We start from the raw sequence: 18,857 nt of genomic DNA on the forward strand, positions 1-18,857 counted from the left end.
AATACACGACGTGTCCCAGGCACAACATTTAGCTCCAAATCCACAAAACCAGCCTGAAAATGAAGGAAATCTGAAACGACTGCATTAGAGTCAACGGAGCACAGCTGTGTTGCTGTCGGACCCTGGTCTGAGCCGGCCCGATGCTACGTTATGATTGGATAGTCTGCATCCAGGGGTGAGACTTAGCGAAGGGTCAATAGGAAAAACAAAGTAACTGATTGAGACAGCAGAAGACCAGCAGCTCCTGTGTTCAGTAATGTTGAATTAAATTGCTATTTCTCTCAATGGAGTCTGGCTTTGAACAGAGCAATATTACAGCTTTGGTTTCCTTTCTGAAATCGCTTCTAAAGGCAAATATACAAGAAATAAAATATTCAAAATATAGCGTACACTTAAATTGCCTGCTTCTCCAAACTGGGGGCGAATTCACTGACATCTGCTGTATGTAATACACAGACTCTGAATAACTACCTCATACAACCCCACTTCAGAATATCTGAACCATCCCTTTAAAACAGGGGTAGGCAACCTGTGACTCAGGAGCCGTATGCGGCATCTCAGTAGCGATGGCTAGCCTTGTGTCTCTTCAGTGAGGCTAGCTATTGATTCCAAATCCAAAAAAGAAAATGTCTCGCAGGAAAATAGAGAATTTCATAGTGTGTGGACAGAATTGTTTGCTTTCACCACTAACGCTGCAAAGTTTAAGTACCAAATAATCATGAACAGCCCACTGCAGAAAAGCTACACTGTTGTAAATCATATGAATGCTCATTTAGACCTATTAGGAATGTTTGTAGGCTAATTTAGATTAAATAGGCTGTGTTGCAGTCACTCATATGTTTTGCGGCTCCAGACAGATTTATTAAAACATTTCTGGGCCACAAAGTAAAGGTTAGTAAAGGTTGCCGACCCCTGCTCTAAGACAAAAACCGGTTTCAATACCTACTTGCAGTTTTTACATTTCAGTCCAAACAACATTCCCTTCCCACATACTATGCATGTCTGGGACATCCAATACTTCGTGGAAAACCTGCAGGCAAAAGAAAAGAGTGAGATAAGGACATTTCTAAAAGTCAGGACACCATTTTCAGCTTGTTGCACATCTATATGACATCTAAGAGCTGTGGATTAAACGTGAGGAGAAACACTGCTTTTGACCTTTTGCTTTTTATAACATTCTCTGACAGACGGCTTTATACGAAAGAAGGCGCCACATTCCCTGCGTAACCTTTCTGAGAGGATAATAGATGCCTGAAGAAGGTACTTCTGTAAAAGTGTTTACCTCCCTAATCTCCCTCACCTGCTGATCTAATTTGGGGCCGTTTCATTTTCATCTTTCAACAGCCGTGAGTGAATGAACGTTTTAGGCAGTGGCTCTGCAGCGCAGGACAGAGGCCATGGGGTTTTATATCAATGCAAAAATCAGTCCAAGTGATGGCAGCTCAGAGGCCTGAGCCGTTCTCAAAGGTTCCAAAACAGTCACTTCTCAAACAAACAAATCCACAATGTGCTCCTTAGTAGCAACCAATTCCCTGCACAGACCGACCGAGCGGTTCAAGCACGTATGTGACTATTGGCTGTATTTACTGATGAAATGCCTGGACGCCAGCAGTGCCGCTGGCTGGCTAATGGCAGGTGACTAATGTAGTTTGACAGAATCCAAATCTCTTTATTAGGCCCTCCTTCGCCTCACTTGAGAGGCTCAACTCAATCCAACCCCTACAGATTTTTAGTGGACTCTGCTGTCACATATGAACGATGATGTGACATTAAGGGCAGATTCTGCATAAAGAATTGTTCTTTCAGCACAGTGGAGGCCCTAAAGCCAAAGTGGTGCATTGTGTACCGGCGACGCAAATGCACTTATCGTAACAGGCCAACAATGCGATCAAGGGCACACGCTAGAAATATGCAAATCGGCACGTCAAGGAGATTGTTGGGTGGAATAATGGCATTTCTCTTAAAACCAGCCTTAATCTTCAAATAACGGCTCCATAAATTACATTTGCGCTCAGTTCAGCTGCGTATGATGAGGTTTAGAGCTTCTCTTTCCACCTCGCTGACTTTCAGCAGGCAAACCACCCACATTCTGGTGGTTGCTGAGATCCCACAACTAATACGGTATTGTTTTACTTTTTAGATCACTAGCGTTTGGAGTCAAGCAGGGTGAGAGAGAAAGAGAGGGACAGACAAAGAGAGAAAGAGAATGGAGATGAGTTATGCAAGAGACCCTTTTTTTAATTGGACTGACATTCTATCACAGATGTATGAGTGTATGCACATCGGCAAACTCGCACACGCTCACCCACACACTTTCCTTTGGGCCTACCTGTGTTTTATTGAGTTTCCCAGATCTCTTCGAGGAATCTGTGGGGACCAGCGAGGCACTGAGAGAGTGTCTGGAGAAGAGGAGACAGGAGAGAGGGAAGGTTGTTTTTCATTCCTTTGGTCAAATGGTAATACTGACAGAACGTCTTTCAGAATCAACTAAATGTCTTGCATTTAACATTCGTTTAGCACATATGGCATTTAAGGGAATGAACTGATTTTGCAGCAACAGACTGGCATTTTGGTGTTGGACATAATCAGCTGTTTAGATATCATGCATACAGCTAGTCATGACTCACTGTCAACTCACCACTGTAAATGAGCTCTTGTCCTAATTGTCTAGATAGACAAGTGGATGTGCCCCTGATGTATTCATGTCATAGGTTTTCATTTCACCAGTAATCCAATTTTTTTTTTTTTTTTTAAAATTCCCCCTGAAACAGCAATCCCAGCAACCCTGTCCTCCAGAAATTACGTTTGTATGTTACTAATCTGCTCTCGTAATCACTGTGGCAAAGTAGTCGCTGCCGGGATAATGTTCAGAGGTGTTTCTTTCAGGTAACAAAACACTTCACATAGGCTTCGAAAGGAGGTAGTTGGAGAGGATGGTGGGCGTACAAAGTGCAGGACATGACACCAGAATTTGAGGTTCACAACCTGACTCCTGTCTTCCGTTCAGGCAACAAAGAACTTTAGTTAGGTAAGGGAAAGATCTTTTGTTTTGGTTGCATTTTAATCAACAACTAAGTATAAAAACTCTTGTCTTAGGTTTAGGCAACAAATGCAGTTTGGAAACGGTTGCGGAAAGATCGTGATTTTAGTTACACGTTCATCAAAACAGAATTTCAAAAAATAACGCTGTAGTCACTACAAGTGGATTCTGTATTTCAAGACTGCCTATTTTGGTGGGGAAAAAAAACCTGAAACATGTTGTCCGTGAACATTTGCTGATAACTGAAACATGGCATTGGAAAAACATTTTGCAGATAGGTTCATTTTGTCTTTATTGGACAGGACAGCTTTTAGAGTGAAAGGGTGAAAGAGAGCGGGGATGACATGCAGCCAAGGGCTGAGGGTTGGAATTGAACCTACAGCTGCTGCGACAAGGACACCGTCTTTGGACATGGGGTGCATGCTCTACCAGGTGAGCTAGTAGGCACCCCTCAGTATTAACATTTTTGCGCCAGATACGTTAATAAGCAATATTTCGTCATTACATTATGTAAACAGAAAACAAAATTAGCTCGGCATTCCTCTGCAAATACATTTCCCTCAGTAAGTATTTGCAAGTTTCAAATTGGTTGTATATAAATGCATTTTTTTGGAGACAGGCCTGATCCAAGGCATACCCAAATAAATTAAAACCTGTTTTTGAACCACTTGGAGTACATGCACACACATGGTCTCTTTTGAAAGGCAGCAGTATGAAGTTATTTCCCCAATAGTCACAATTACTGTAAGTCTGCAGATGGCCATAGCTGAGACTGATTAGCTGGAAACACACAATGGGACCAAAGCACAAGGCCTTTTTGAGTCCAAACTCAAATCAGATAACAATACCAAAGAAAATGAATATTTTAGACATGTTTTTCTGGGTGTTTGTCTCTGCGCTCTCCAAAAAAGAGGTTTAAGCAATGTATTGATTGTGTGATTAAGAGTGAAAAACAAATCGATCAAGAGAGGAGAACAAAAGAGAAATGTCCAGGACCTTATTGTATTTAGAAAAACTGTAAGAAAATCCAAATTGAAAAGAAAGATTGGATTTTGCCCTTGTGCAGTTGCTGTACTGATATTATTGTGTTCTAGATAGATAGATAGATAGATAGATAGACAACAAAGTCTGAATTGTTTGCATGGTTAGACGCAGATGTCCTGTATTGCTGATACCTGTATTCCATTGTGAGGAAATCTCGCTTCAAAAGGTTTTCACAACAAAAACCTTTTGCCTGGTCCATTAGTGCTGGCAGTGACTGAGCAGCCCGATACATTTATGCAACACCTCTTAATACCAGGTGAGGATGGCAGCCTACACAGCGTTACCTGTGAGGGCGGCTGGATGTGGTGGATGTGCATTGAGATGATAGCACACTTTAATGATGTGCTGGCTGCCAATAATTCAATAACAGAAGAGCCATGCTAAAAAACGCTGACAAGGTCAAAGTTTATATCGGAAAGTGCATCACGCGGGATAATTTTTGTTCATAGTGGTTTATTTCAATTTCTGCAGAAACCCCTCATATCACAGGTCCATGTAGGTTATATGCTTTGCACCGTTTCAAAGTTAAAATAAAAATTCTAAAAGGGTCTGTTTGCATTTCCTGTTGGAATATTTTGCAGTGTATGTGAATGACATAAGCTGACAGGAAGTAAACATGGACCCAAGCTGTTGCCAAGCAATACAACACTGAGTACCATAATTTCATCATAACATACATTAGCCTGGTGTAGACTATTTACAAAGACCTGCTGACTCTGTCACTTTATTAGCATCACTCGTTTTGCCAAGTCATTTTTGTCTCCAAATGCTTTTGTATAGTTTCTATTTGTATTCTATTGTTATTTTAGTTTATGTATCTCTTATCATTTACTATCCCCTCCAAACACGTGGAGAGGATCATGCATTCGGTTGTGTGTGTGAGAGAGTGTGTATATCTGTCTGCCCGCAGATAATCTTGCAAATTATTGGTCCAATCAGCCTAATATTTTGTGTGCACACATATGACAGTATGCTCAAGGACCTCTTGTGATTGCCGTGCTACAAAATTATTGAAAAACCTGTCCTATTGAATGTTTTATACCTGTCGATGAAGATTCTCAGTCATCCAGGTCATGGTAATCCCAAGTGCTATATCGTAGGCAACTGGACTTGCTTGAGTTTCTTGATGACATTTCGCCTCTCATCCAAGAGGCTTCTTCAGTACTAACGGACTGGTGCGGAGTCGCAGGCTTTAAACTTTGTGCAGGTGTGAACCCTTACAGAGTTGTTAAGATCACATGTGAGTCATTGACCCACCTTGTGTGTCGTAGGGTTAGATGGGTCCAGGTGAGAACGAGTGTTAAGTCGTCTGAGAAGGATCCGAACACTGCATTGTAAGTGGGTGTTAAGTGGTGTCGTAGGCCACCTCCTCTATTTAACAATGGTCAACGACTCACATGTGACCTCAACGACTCTGTAAGGGTTCACACCCACACAGAGTTTAAAGCCTGCGACTCCGCACCAGTCCGTTATAACTGAAGAAGCTTCTTGGATGAGAGGTGAAACATCTTCAAGAAACTCAAGCAAGTGAAGCACTTCTGAATGCTTTATACCGTCATTGACTGCTGACTCCTCACTCCTTTTAATTAGGTGGTAGGGGCCGCATGTTTTGCAGAAATCGGCTCGGCTAAAAGCAACAAGCCTTACCTAGTCTGATTTGGTCATTTTTCCTTGATATTTATGCTTGTACCATAAGTAAGTAAGTAGCCAGTTAATGTTTTGTTTTGTCTGTTGATTTTAATGGCACACTCAGAGACAAAGGCAGTTAAGGGCAATTAGTAGTTTATTGTTGTTTGATTGTCATTTTTTAAAATGACATAGTTTAAAGATTTGTGGCTGTGTTTTAGTTATCAAAAATACATTTATCGACATGGTTTCTTGTCTACATTTGAAGAAATTGGGTAAACTCTGTCTAACTCCCTCTGCAAGTTTTCTAAAACCCAGGGACCTTTTATGGAACACAACAAAAGGATGAGGAGTCAAGCTGACTAACCACACTGGACTATTTCCTTAGATTGGACTGTGCACTATGCTTCGCTTTGCCAGGACAGTTTCCATTGGACCTTCCCTGACCACTCGTGGTCTTTACCCCACGGACACAATCTCTCTGCCTCAACCCTCCAGTGGATACAGTACGAACTAGCGTATAATTGTGCTGTTTTCCTCTAGCTGGCAATGTGCTATCGTTTATCTTCTAACTTCTTATCATCATTGTTATTATTACTACTATTTTCATTATTATTTATTTATTTTTATTTCTGTTGTCTTTTTCTTTTTTTCTGCCCTGTATTTCTTATGCACGGGTTTGTGTATTGTTAAAGTTTAAAAACTCAGAAATAAAATCTATTAAAAAGTAAAAAAAAACAAACAACAACAACAAAAACATTTATCCTTATTTTCACATTGTATATAATATTGTTTCTTCTGAAACCTGTGGTGAAAATACAAGAATTGTCTAGAGTGGCCACGATCAGTTCAGGCATCTGCACTGGAGCCGGCAGAGAGTGCACTTTTCTAGTTTCTGTTACTTTCTATACTAATCAGTATTTATTTCTGTCCTTGTACTGCTGCAACAAGAAATGTGTGTCGTATCTCATATTCCATTACACTTTTTGCAACTTAGAAATTAATAAAGACAGTCAACCTAGAAAAAACAAACAGGAAGAGTTATCTATATAATATTCATTATATTTTCAATACTCCAACCAACAAACTCTGAAATGTTTTTAAGTTAGACCTCTGATTTAGCAACCCACTCCTAAAAACACTGTAACCCTCACGATGGACACTTTAAAAAAAGATTAAAATTAATGCAGCAGAACCAGAGACAAAGTCTTTTTTACACCAAGTTTTCTTCCTTGTCAAAATCTGCATCGACATTAACCACAATACAAACTCGACTGCCAACAGTTCAGTCTGAAATTTGGGTGTGTTATGCTAGTAGCGGCTTATGCAGCCTCAAGCTACTGGGCTCATGCAGAGATGAAGAGCGGGCTAACAGGTTTCATATAAACAGAATAACTATGCACATATGCATAAATGCACACACAAACACACGCTGTCCAATCTCTCATCTTTGCATCCTCTTGGCTGAAAGTAAAATGTATAATAATTGAGTAATTTTCTGGCTACCTTTATGCAGAGTTATTCATGAGTATTATGTTACTTTTAAGCTGGAAATGAACGCCAGGAAGAGGGGAGCGGTGAGGACTTTGAGTTTAGTAGGTGGTGGAGATGAACAATTCATTAAAACGGGGAAATGTGATGATAAAGGGGGAAACATGGAGCAAAATAACAAGGCTTAGAAGTTCTTTCCTCAATGCATCGAACTCCTAATGCCTTGAAATGGAACTGTGGGCCCAGGTGTGCGCTGAGATCGATCTCCATATGAGAGGACAGAAGAGGTTCACTTCAATTAGACCCGAGAGGAGAAGAAGAGATCTGAGTTGGTTTCAGCCAGAAATCCCACACTTTTGCCCGAAAGAATAAATCATCTATGAATCTCCGGATGTCTTTGTCGATTTTCGTATCACAGGCTCTTCATCATGTCTTTCTATTTGAAAGGGAACAGAAAATACATTAAGATTCATTGTTGGGATGCCAATGTTCCTCCTAGGACACTCTTTAAAACTTGTGGATTGGACTTTCAGAGAAAAATCTGCTCTGGAGGCAAAAGTACTTTCACTGGCTGGCTGGTGGCTCCAGTCACAATCGAAAGCTATCAATGGGTCTTTAAGTTAAGTAAGTTTATGATCATGGCATTCATGACCCTAGAAGGTTGCTACAGTAGATATTAAAGTCTTTGTATGACTCAAATCTTTTATCTGGTGAGTGGCTCAATCAGTCCTATTAATTGATCGCTAGACTGCGAGTCATTGGCCGTGCTAATCTCATGGCCCTGGTGCTGTATAGCATTTCCTGGTTCCTGAAACACCCTTCCTTCCTTCCTCCTCTCTCTACAGTCTCTCCAGAGGCTTGGTGTCTTCTCTCCGCACTCCGATGCATCGCTCAATTACACTCAATCAACCTGATAACTCAATACAGAGGGGAAACTGACATCATCTGCTTCTTGTCGGCCTTGTTGGCGACTGGCAGATGATTGGACTTGTCAGCGGCGTGGTCAGGGCTGTTTATCATCGTGTGTGTGTGTGTGTGTGTGTGTATTGTTGACGTCGCTGTCTGTCTTCCGCAACAGCCTTTGATGATCCTACCATCCCTCAAAGAACGGGGGAGTGTAGATTTATGTCAGCAAGTGCTCATGAGAACAAACTTGTAGCCACATGCTCACACACATGCCAGTCATATGAAGAAACGTAAGCTTGACAAATGAATGAAATCCTGAGACATACAACAGATGCGTAGTGTCTGTGTGCATGTCTTTAGCGATCTGAATATGGGCTTTCACTGTAGAGAATGACTGATTATTTTATCTACAAGTACATTTAAGATAATGAATAAATTTCAACTGAGCTTCTCCGTTATTGTATTGATGTGACTACTTATGTTTTGGTTTGCACTGAATTTGTTGTCATTGTCACTCCAACCTCGTCGACATTTGGTCATGGACTTTCCACGTCCAGATATGACGTGAAAGGTACCCTGGGTGTGTTGGTTCTTGATGTTCTGGGAAGCTGTGTCAAGTTCTGCCTGTTACATGCATTGTCTTCTTTCAAAATACACTTCCATTTTCACAGGAAATTTACTGTTTACATACAGTCTCTTTCAAAATAAACACACTACATTGGCAAATTGACTTTTCTTTTTGCCGTCAACAACTAACGCAAGTGGTTGAGTTTAGGAAAAAAGAACACGGTTTGGCTTTATAATCTTACAGGACATGAACACTGCTCTCCTGGGTGAAAGTCATTGTTTGTTGGACCCATCCACCTTCCCTACCGCCCGCCCAACTCCGACTTCCGTCCCCTTTGCTTTCATTGGTGTCCTGCCGTGTTCCCCGACACTGCCGAGCACCATTAAACTATAGCAGCGACCGGCTGCATATCATGCCGACATTAAAGGGCGGCTTTTTTGTCAGTGTCTGACACTGCAAGTGATTGCCCAAGCACCGGATTTCGACGACTTCGGAGTGAGACCAGGTTTAATGTTACACGTTTTATGTCCTTCCTTTAATGTTCAGTAGTATTTATTGGCAGTGGTAGAGACCGCCATATCTGTACTTGATTCAGACTGTCTACCTTACACGAGGGATTCACAGGAAACCAATGCATGCATGTGAGCCATTGATATCTGCCTCACTATTTACCTCTCTATGTTACTGTACAGTACCACACTTTTAAAAGTACCTCAGATACATCAGCATCAGCATTACAGAGTACCGCTTCACACTGAATCAATCTGTGCCAAATTTCGGTACATCAGAGTGCATTTGGTGGGGACACCAGCTTCAGACAGTAGGTGGATGTGCCTAGAAGCACCCTGACACCGAGAAGCCAGCCATGGAGTTTCACGGAGCAAAATTGCTTGTAGACTGCAGCTTGTTCAAGCCTGCAGAACGGCTAATAACAACAGAAAAAGGCTAGTAACCCAACAGTCACTACTGTTGGGTACTGGTGTCGAATTCGAGACGCTAGTACCAGTATCGCTTCAAATGTCAGTGGGACCTAACCCTACTGTCTTTACACCATGTCAGAGCTGTATCACAGTAAGCTACAATGCAAACAGAGCAGCCTGCTGCTGCTGCTTCACTTTGAAAGCACTTAAATGACCAAACACTTGGTAGATTTTATTGTGAAGCATTCACAGGGAATGCGACGCTGACTGCTATTGTTTATCTACAAAACAAATGTCATTTCACAATTTTTAATTTTTGCATGGGAGTAATGGAACAAGAGAGAGCAGCCACAGTGAATCTGTTAAATAAAACACTGCTGGCGATGGCTCCAACTTTTTAACAAGGTAAACTACTTTTACTGTGCCTTGCTGTTGTGCGGAGAACTACTCACGGCACTCGCAGCATGAAATCAGATGGTGGCTGCAATTATTTTGACTGACGTCTCTATTAAAACAATATGAGTTTGCTCGGTTGAACTTTAAACAGATACACGAGCTTGTCTTGTGTTGTATTTCTGACAAAGTGGCTCCTCAAGGAGTGTTTGCTGTCATATTATACCACATTTGCTGTTACCGTGGTAACCACAGGTGTTGCCAAATCAACCAGGACTGAAATCTCATCGAGTATAACTTTCACATATTGAGATCGTGCTGGTAAATATACACAACAGTGTCACGCTCTACCAGTTGATATTTCAGTGCTGCCTTTGTCGTGCCTAAAAGCATGAGACCAGGTGTAACGGTCTCCTGAGGTGCCACCATGACAGTTTGACAGCCCAGGGAGGAGAAATGAAGGACAGTAAAGTACAAATGCTCACAAACAGGTGTTGTATAAACATCTAGTCACATAAGTGAGGGAAAACTTTAGGATATGCAAAAGCAACACACCAAGACAAAGCGTGCATGTGTGTGTGTGTGTGTGTGTGTGTGTGTGTGTGTGTGTGTGTGTAAGACAGATGAGCCTGCAGGAGCTGAGAAACCCCAAGGCGCCAGACAACAGTGTCCTCCTCCATCTTCTCTGATTGGCCTCAGCCTAATTAAGCCAAGGCCTTCCTTCCCCCCTCCTCCACTGGCCGGTCACATGACAGACAGCAGACCATGGGGTTGAATATCCTGCTAGTGTTTGTGTGTGTGTGTGTGTGTGTGTGTGTGTGTGTGTGTGTGTGTGTGTGTGTGTGTGTGTGTGTGGCTTAAAGAGAGAACTATAACTACACTAAACATGAACAAATATATGTTTCTGTCTGTGTGGGGGTAAAAGGGGGAGGGAGATGTATGTGTGCAGAGATAAAGAGACTACTTGAGTATAGGAGCCGATTTATTGCCAAATAAACTTCATTTGACTTTAGACCGAGATTCCTCCCATAGTGATTGACTGAGCACTAAACACTGCTGCTCCCCATGGAGGAGAAGTTCCTACTGCTGGCAAAAAATGTGGAGTGTGTGACATTAAAACAGCACAAGACGCATGCAACAAAGGAAAAAAAACACACAAATTCAAATTATTGTCATTGTCTGCGCTGTCACAAAGTCATCTCACCCGCACCTGTGCACGTCATTATCAGAATCATCAAGGTCCTACAGCTCAATGGGCAGAGTGTAGCACAGTTTGGATAAAAGCTTCAGTCAAATGGTTGAATGCAACTAGGGGCATATCTGGATTGGTATCATCAAGAGACAAAAGCTCAAGATAGGAATACCAAACAAATTCGGCACAAAACAACACTTGAACGCAACATGTCGACAGGAAGCTCAGGCCGGTTTAACTAGATAAGAGTCTGGCATTATGGTATATACAGCAGACAGTGCAGAGCAGAAGAACAAGTGAACAGGACTGTAAAAACTGTGTGGGCGTTCGCTGCACAATGCACTGCATTATAGCACATGAGTGTTATATGAGCGATATGTTACAGGCTGTTACCATCCTCTCATCGTTCCTCATCCATGCGTTCTAATGAGACTTTCCACAAGGTGAAAGTACACGGCTGAACAAGTATTTGTTTGGAGTGGCAGCAAGAAATGAACTACGAGAAGGGTGGTAATAGAGAGTTGTGGGTTTTTTTCCCCCTCTCTATCCGAATGTGAGAAGAAGAAAAAACTCAGATGAACAAGAGACAAAGCCAGGTTGCTCAGTTGCTATGGCAACAGCTACACGCCGATCAGCCTTTTTGCAGAATATTGTGCTGTCATCTTTGACAAGCACACACACATACAGGTTTACAAATAACCCACACTCTCTCTCTCTCTCTCTCTCTCTCTCTCTCTCTCTCACACACACACACACACACACACGCACTACCCCTATGATAAACTGACAATAGTAATCACAGCACTAGAAAAATAGCAATTTTCTTGGTTGAAACAAGTATCTGCGCACAGCCGTATAGATAGTGTGAGTCTTTTAACACTGGCGGTTTAAGTGTGCCAGTGAGACAGAGGGAGGAGGGACGGGGGAACAGATGATGCCCGGAGGCCTTATGGCTCGGGAGTGACTTCCTCAGTTGAAGAACTCAAATGGCTCGGAGCACGCAGACAAATACCAACAGACAGCAGGTTTCGGTGGCAAGGCCAATCTGACGCTACGGAGGACTTTCGGCTGACGTAACGCCCCCTCTGGCAGCCATATCTGAGGTTCATAGCTCTTGGACAACACTGACGACGACCAGATAATTGTTTTAGTAAATATACAAATTTGCTGTCTCATTAGAACTGGGCTCACTCTCAACTTTCTCTCACACACTTTTAAACTAGATAAAGATCCCATAAGTGAACTGGAAGGATGCTTCAGTGGTGGCGACAGATGGGGAGCTCAAACACGCGTGCCGCATTCAATGCATCATGACCAAAACAGTGCCATCTCTTACAGCACACAGCCTGTCGAAATATCACAATGATCGAATCTGATTTGTACTCTGCGGCTTGTAACAGAAAGCTTTAGTGGCAAGTCGGACGTTGTTAACATCTGTTGTTACACTTCCCTGCTGGCTAGTCGGCTATTAAAGCAGTTTGTTTAGATTAGCTGAGGTGTCAAATTACGACACGGAGTTCATCAGAGACTAAATTCACAGCGAGATCAGTGGGCTCTTCTGCACAAAAACAGTATCTGTGTGGATGCAGCAGCAGCACAGTGTTTACAAAGACTCCTCTGACTTGTGACACCTGCCCTTCTTTTCAAGGAACAAACATAGTAACAACTGACCAATCCACCTCCTTATTGACTGGAGTGTGTGACCTCCTCTGCAGGGTTTCATTAGTTGGAGTGAGACGAGAGCTAAATGTGAGAGCTCTGCGCCAGAAAGAGTCAGTTAAGTCCCACCTGCAAAACATTTACTACTCTGAAAAGAGGTTTTCTTTAGCAGTGACCTGATGCTGCAGGAGAAGATAAAAGAGTATACAAAAAGTCATCGCTCATTTTAACAACAATCCAGGTCCTCCTATTAAATGAAACTCTCTTGGTTTACTGAGAAAATACAGAGCAAAATACAGAGAGGCAAAGCTGAATGTTGCCTTTAGGTCATTGGTTCATATTTTCTAATTACAAGTGAACCAGAAATGATTAATATGTGGTGCAGGGAGTTTGTGGAGTTTCGTAGGCGGTGAAAAGAAGTCAAAACAACGACAAAAGGCGAGGTTTATCTTTTCTATTCTGTTTATGATTCAAGAATACAAAAAAAGCTGAGTATGCTCGGCTCTCCAAGCATGAGTCAACATGTCAGCATGCATCTCCTCATACATATAAAACTATGAAACGATGGCTGGGTGACAAAACTTCACATCTTTACTAAAATACTGAATCGACGCCAACCTCGACTTTTCTTCTCAGGTAGCTCTTTTCTCCTCACCCTGTTTTAAATTTAGCCGTTATTTGTTGGCCATTATTTATTTGCCAAGTCTCAAAGGGACCTCCATTGTGGTGCCACACTCGGTTGCTAGGAGATCTGTGACGCAACCGGCAAGCGTCTATGCGAGGTTAGGGTGAGTGGGTGACGTCATTAGAACACATGTAGAAATAAACAGAGCGAGTTGTGTGCAAAGGGTATGAAGAACATTGAAGCCATTTATATCCACAAGCACACACTCACAAACTCCTACGCACTCTTCCTCTCTTTCTCTCTGCATCTCACAAACACACACACACACTCATACACACACACCAGTTCTGAAGCAGGTGTATGTGTTGGTTGAGTCCCAGGGCTGGTACTGGACCTCCAAGTGGACACAAGGCATCATCACAAGTTGCGGCCTCGCTCCAACTGTGTGAGCTCAGACAGCCTGAGGCACAAGAGGCGAGCTGTTCGTGGAAAGTGACCCTCTGTGGCCACCATAACTTTTCACACTGGACAAACAATGACTTTTCATAACACTAAGAGCAAGAACAAAAACACTGAAATATGAATACTTATTATTTAAGTTGAGCACAAGGATAAACAGCAAACAACAATAGGATGCTCCTTGCTTGCAAAAAGTGAAATTCTGTTTTAACACATGTAGTGCACATGCATACATATGAGCAGACTCGGTGCAAGAAAATAAGCATGAGAGTGGATATACCAGTGCAATAGCCCGTCTTTATGTATTGGCATGGCCACTATCATGTTCACTGTTTGCAGGCATTTGTTTACGCCAAAGGCCTTACTCAGTTTTGCCAACATGTTTATTGTCTTTTGTTATTCCACGTTCAGGTTAGACGCGCTTCTTTCCCACTGCATTTCTGAGCACTAAATGAAAAGTAAAAGAAGTGTACTAAACAAACAAATAAACCCATATCAAAGCGTGACGGTGATGATGTGAGTCACAAGATAGAAATCTTGTCATAGCTGGAAAGGAAAAACTAATTAATACTATGATCAACACTTTAAGACACTTTAAGGTGAGGCACTTTAGACAAGCTCACGCTATACACCCACACAGTACTGACAAGGTGAGGCACTTTAGACAAGCTCACGCTATACACCCACACAGTACTGACAAGGAGTCTATTCAATCAGATTAACTGGAATTACCTGTGTGGGTTGACCTTGTGCAGGACCTTTAAAGAAAAGATCTCAACCAGGACTGTACTGTTAATTAATTTGCCAATATTTATGTTGTTTTAATTGTCATGGTTTGTCAGTTTAGTGTTTTCCAAGTTCAGCTTTATGAAGTGATCAATACTCCCTTTCATGTCTTGAGAACACTTCAAAATGTGTGTGCCTTGCCAAAAGGCACAAGACTTGTCTCAAATTTTTCTTCCAGTAATGGAAAAACAAATATGTAAGCACTGTTCTTTGATGTCCCCATGCTATATCATTAGGCATAAGGGCAAAATAAATGCTGAGCAGAAGAGTTTTAAGCATTCGGGCACCCTCTGTGGCCACCATAACTTTTCACACTGGACAAACAATGACTTTTCATAACACTAAGAGCAAGAACAAAAACACTGAAATATGAATACTTATTATTTAAGTTGAGCACAAGGATAAACAGCAAACAACAATAGGATGCTCCTTGCTTGCAAAAAGTGAAATTCTGTTTTAACACATGTAGTGCACATGCATACATATGAGCAGACTCGGTGCAAGAAAATAAGCATGAGAGTGGATATACCAGTGCAATAGCCCGTCTTTATGTATTGGCATGGCCACTATCATGTTCACTGTTTGCAGGCATTTGTTTACGCCAAAGGCCTTACTCAGTTTTGCCAACATGTTTATTGTCTTTTGTTATTCCACGTTCAGGTTAGACACGCTTCTTTCCCACTGCATTTCTGAGCACTAAGCGAAAAGTAAAAGAAGTGTACTAAACAAACAAACCCATATCAAAGCGTGATGGTGATGATGTGTGTCACAAAATAGAAATCTTGTCATAGCAGGAAAGGCACAGGTAATTAACAAGACACTTAAAGGTGAGGCACTTTAGACAAGCTCACGCTATACACCCACACAGTACTGACAAGGAGTCTATTCAATCAGATTAACTGGAATTACCTGTGTGGGTTGACCTTGCGCAGGACCTTTAAAGAAAAGATCTCAACCAGGACTGTACTGTTAATTAATTTGCCAATATTTATGTTGTTTTAATTGTCATGGTTTGTCAGTTTAGTGTTTTCCAAGTTCAGCTTTATGAAGTGATCAATACTCCCTTTCATGTCCTGAGAACACTTCAAAATGTGTGTGCCTTGCCAAAAGGCACAAGACTTGTCTCAAGTTTTTCTTCCAGTTATGGCAAAACAAATGTAAGCACTGTTCTTTGATGTCCCCATGCTATATCATTAGGCATAAGGGCAAAATAAATGCTGAGCGAAAGAGTTTTAAGCATTTGGGCACACACAATACACTTCCAAAGAGACAACAGACATGCAAACTTAATAAAGACCTCAAACTCTTTTCCAGGGGGTGAAGAAACAAAAAGTAAAACTGAAGTAAAAACAAAACTGAAGTCAAAACCAGACCACCTGTAAAAACAAAACGTGCACAAGCTACATTTTTCTTCAAGGTCTAACAGAAAAACAATTGTGTAAGCATTATGTTTTGATGTCCCAATGCTTTATCATCAGGCATGAGGGCAAGATAAATGCTGAGTGGAAGAGTTTTAAACATTGGCGCAACCACAACACACCTCCAACAAGACAACAGACATGCAAACTTAATTAAACTCTAAGGAACTAAGTACCTTCCAATCTCTTGCGCAAAACTCTAGTCCAATCAAAAAAAACGCAGTTAAGCCACCTGCAGTTGCCTCAACACTGTGAAGTAAGTTTTAATTTGAATATTTACATTAACCCCAGACCCAACGGCATCTTCTTAGTTTGACTTTCACACAGTGACAAGGTCATCAATGTGCACAAGCTCACACAAAGGTGTTACACAAACATCCTGTCATGTAATTAAGCTAAACAATGCAAACTTAAGGACATGAGTGTGTAGTTTCTCTGAAGGTTAGGTCAGAGATTGGGTCAAAGCTTATATACAAGTAGGTTTAAAAAATAAATTGAAATGAGCTATTAATCTGTTTTGTTTAATTTAGGCTTATTGATGTGGACATTCATTTTTTGGTTTGGTTGCACTGGTTAAGTTTTGGTCACAAACATCAGAAAATGCATCAACATCTACACCAAGAAGAAATTCAGACTCATAGCTGTAAGGAAAATCTCTCCAGACCAGGAAGCAGGAACAAAACTGAAATGCAAACTATGGTACAAACCCAGGTGTGTTCAAAACACTTAAACATCTACACCAACAGGAAGCTCAACAACATCATGACAGATTTACAGGGGTAGACTAGGGCACATGCTGTGGTGTGGTATAGTATACAGTCACAAAAACAAGCCATGTTCTATTGTTGTGTATATGCTTCTTGTTTGTCCTTCAAAGTTATCGCTCTAGTAGTATTTAGTGGCACTATACTGCTGTTTGCTCTCTTTATACCACGCCAAAGCTAAGATATTCCAAATGTAAACACAACAGCCTGCTGCTACTGTTTCGCATTAAAAGGGTTCACATGATGAAACACTGGTTGATTTTATTGTGAAGCACCGACAGGTTTATTGTCTTTTCGTTATTCCTCTGTGGTTCAGGTTAGATGCCCTTCTTTCCCACTGCATTTCTGAGCAAGTGACTACAGGTGACTGTGATGATGTGAGTCACAAGACAGAAATATTGGCTTATCATAGTAGGAAAAGCACAGGTAATTAATAGCATTACTAACATTCTGTACATTTAGGTGAGGCAGTTTAATCAAGTTTACGCTATACACCCACACAGTACTGACAAGGAGTCTAATTTTATTGTGAAGCAGTTATTATTGACTGATTGCTTGGTTAATTGTAAAGACATACACTAGTAAATCTTTCGTTGTATTTCTGACAAAGTAACTGTTAAAGTGTAAAGAGTGTCATGTTGGTAGAAAATGGGCTGAAATTGGGCCCTATATAAGATTGTCCGTGGGTTCCATAATGGCCCCGTCCCACTTGCCCACATGGCTTTCATGCAGGGTTACACTGGGTTATAGGTAGGCCCCAACTGGGCAACATACGCAAGACCCATCTCAGTCCCAGATTTAAATTCTATGTGGGTTCTACATGGGGGCTGCATTGTCTGAAATGTGGGCTGTAGGTGGGTTTGTCCAAGGGTGCCATGTCCCAACTAGGACCCACCTACTTACGTTTCCCAGGTGGGCCCCAGATAAGATGCCCATTTTGAGCCCATACCCACTTGGTACCCAGGTAGCCCCAGATTAACCCATGTGGCGCCCACATATGTTGGCTGGGTTGCTGTTAGCGTAGTTACCACAGGTGTCACCAAATTAACCAGGATGGAAATCTCTAGCATTACAACTTAAACGTCTTGGGATCGTGTTGGACTGATGTATTTTAAGAATCCATAAATAAATCAAATCAAATGATAATAAATAAAAAAATCATAACAAAAATAAAATTTGAAGAATAATTTAGTGTCATGCCTTACCACTTTATATGTCATTGTTTTCATGTCTAAAGACATGAGAGTTGGCACACACACAACCCACTTCTACCGAAACAACAGACATGCAAACTTAATTAAAACCTGTCAGTCAGACAGTTCAGGAAGGAGAGACAAAACTGACATGTAATTAAATACTGTACCCGCACAGGTTTTGTATAAGTAAACAGTCACATAAACAAGCCAAACAGCTGAAACCTACAGACATGCACAAACAACATACCACCCATACCACCAAATATAATCAAATAAAATCATCACTTAACATATTAACATCTAAACCAAGAAGTTCAAACCCAACACTTTTAAATAACCACTTCAGTCCAGGAGGGAGTAAAACCGTGGTGTAAATTACAGCACATGTGCAGATGTGTCCAAAAACACATCAACATCTTGACCAACAGGAAAATCAAACAATGACTTTGAGAAAAACTTCAAAGTCAACATTTCCAGAGGTATCACCATGACAGTTTGACAATCCAGGAATGAGGAACAAAATCAAGATGTAAACTAGGGCACATGCCTTGGTGTGATATAAACAAGTATCCAGTCACAAAAACAAGCCAAACAATGGAATCTTACGGACATGCACAACGTGTCTATAGAGAATAAGCTAGGTTGGGCCAAGTAAACTATAAAAGAAAGAAAAGTCTTAATGTCAATGACAATGCTCAGATTTTGCATTGGAGCCAGACTTTGGTGCCAGTTCTATTGAAGTTAATGGGGTGGGCCCATCCTATGTTCAA

General features: G+C 41.4%; 1 protein-coding gene across 1 annotated transcript in view; it reads right to left on the minus strand.

Moving 5' to 3' along the window:
* The window catches only part of ksr2 (kinase suppressor of ras 2), a 170,468-nt gene that overhangs the window by 48,187 nt on the left and 103,424 nt on the right, over window positions 1-18,857 (minus strand). Inside the window, exons 7-8 of the mRNA XM_050050637.1 lie at window positions 2,330-2,399; window positions 947-1,030 (exon numbers count right to left, since the gene is read on the minus strand). Coding sequence (XP_049906594.1) covers window positions 947-1,030; window positions 2,330-2,399 — 154 coding nt within the window. The remainder of the gene's footprint in view (window positions 1-946; window positions 1,031-2,329; window positions 2,400-18,857) is intronic.

The sequence above is a fragment of the Epinephelus moara genome, chromosome 8 (assembly GCF_006386435.1).
Source record: "Epinephelus moara isolate mb chromosome 8, YSFRI_EMoa_1.0, whole genome shotgun sequence".
In the NCBI taxonomy this organism is placed as follows: domain Eukaryota; kingdom Metazoa; phylum Chordata; class Actinopteri; order Perciformes; family Serranidae; genus Epinephelus; species Epinephelus moara.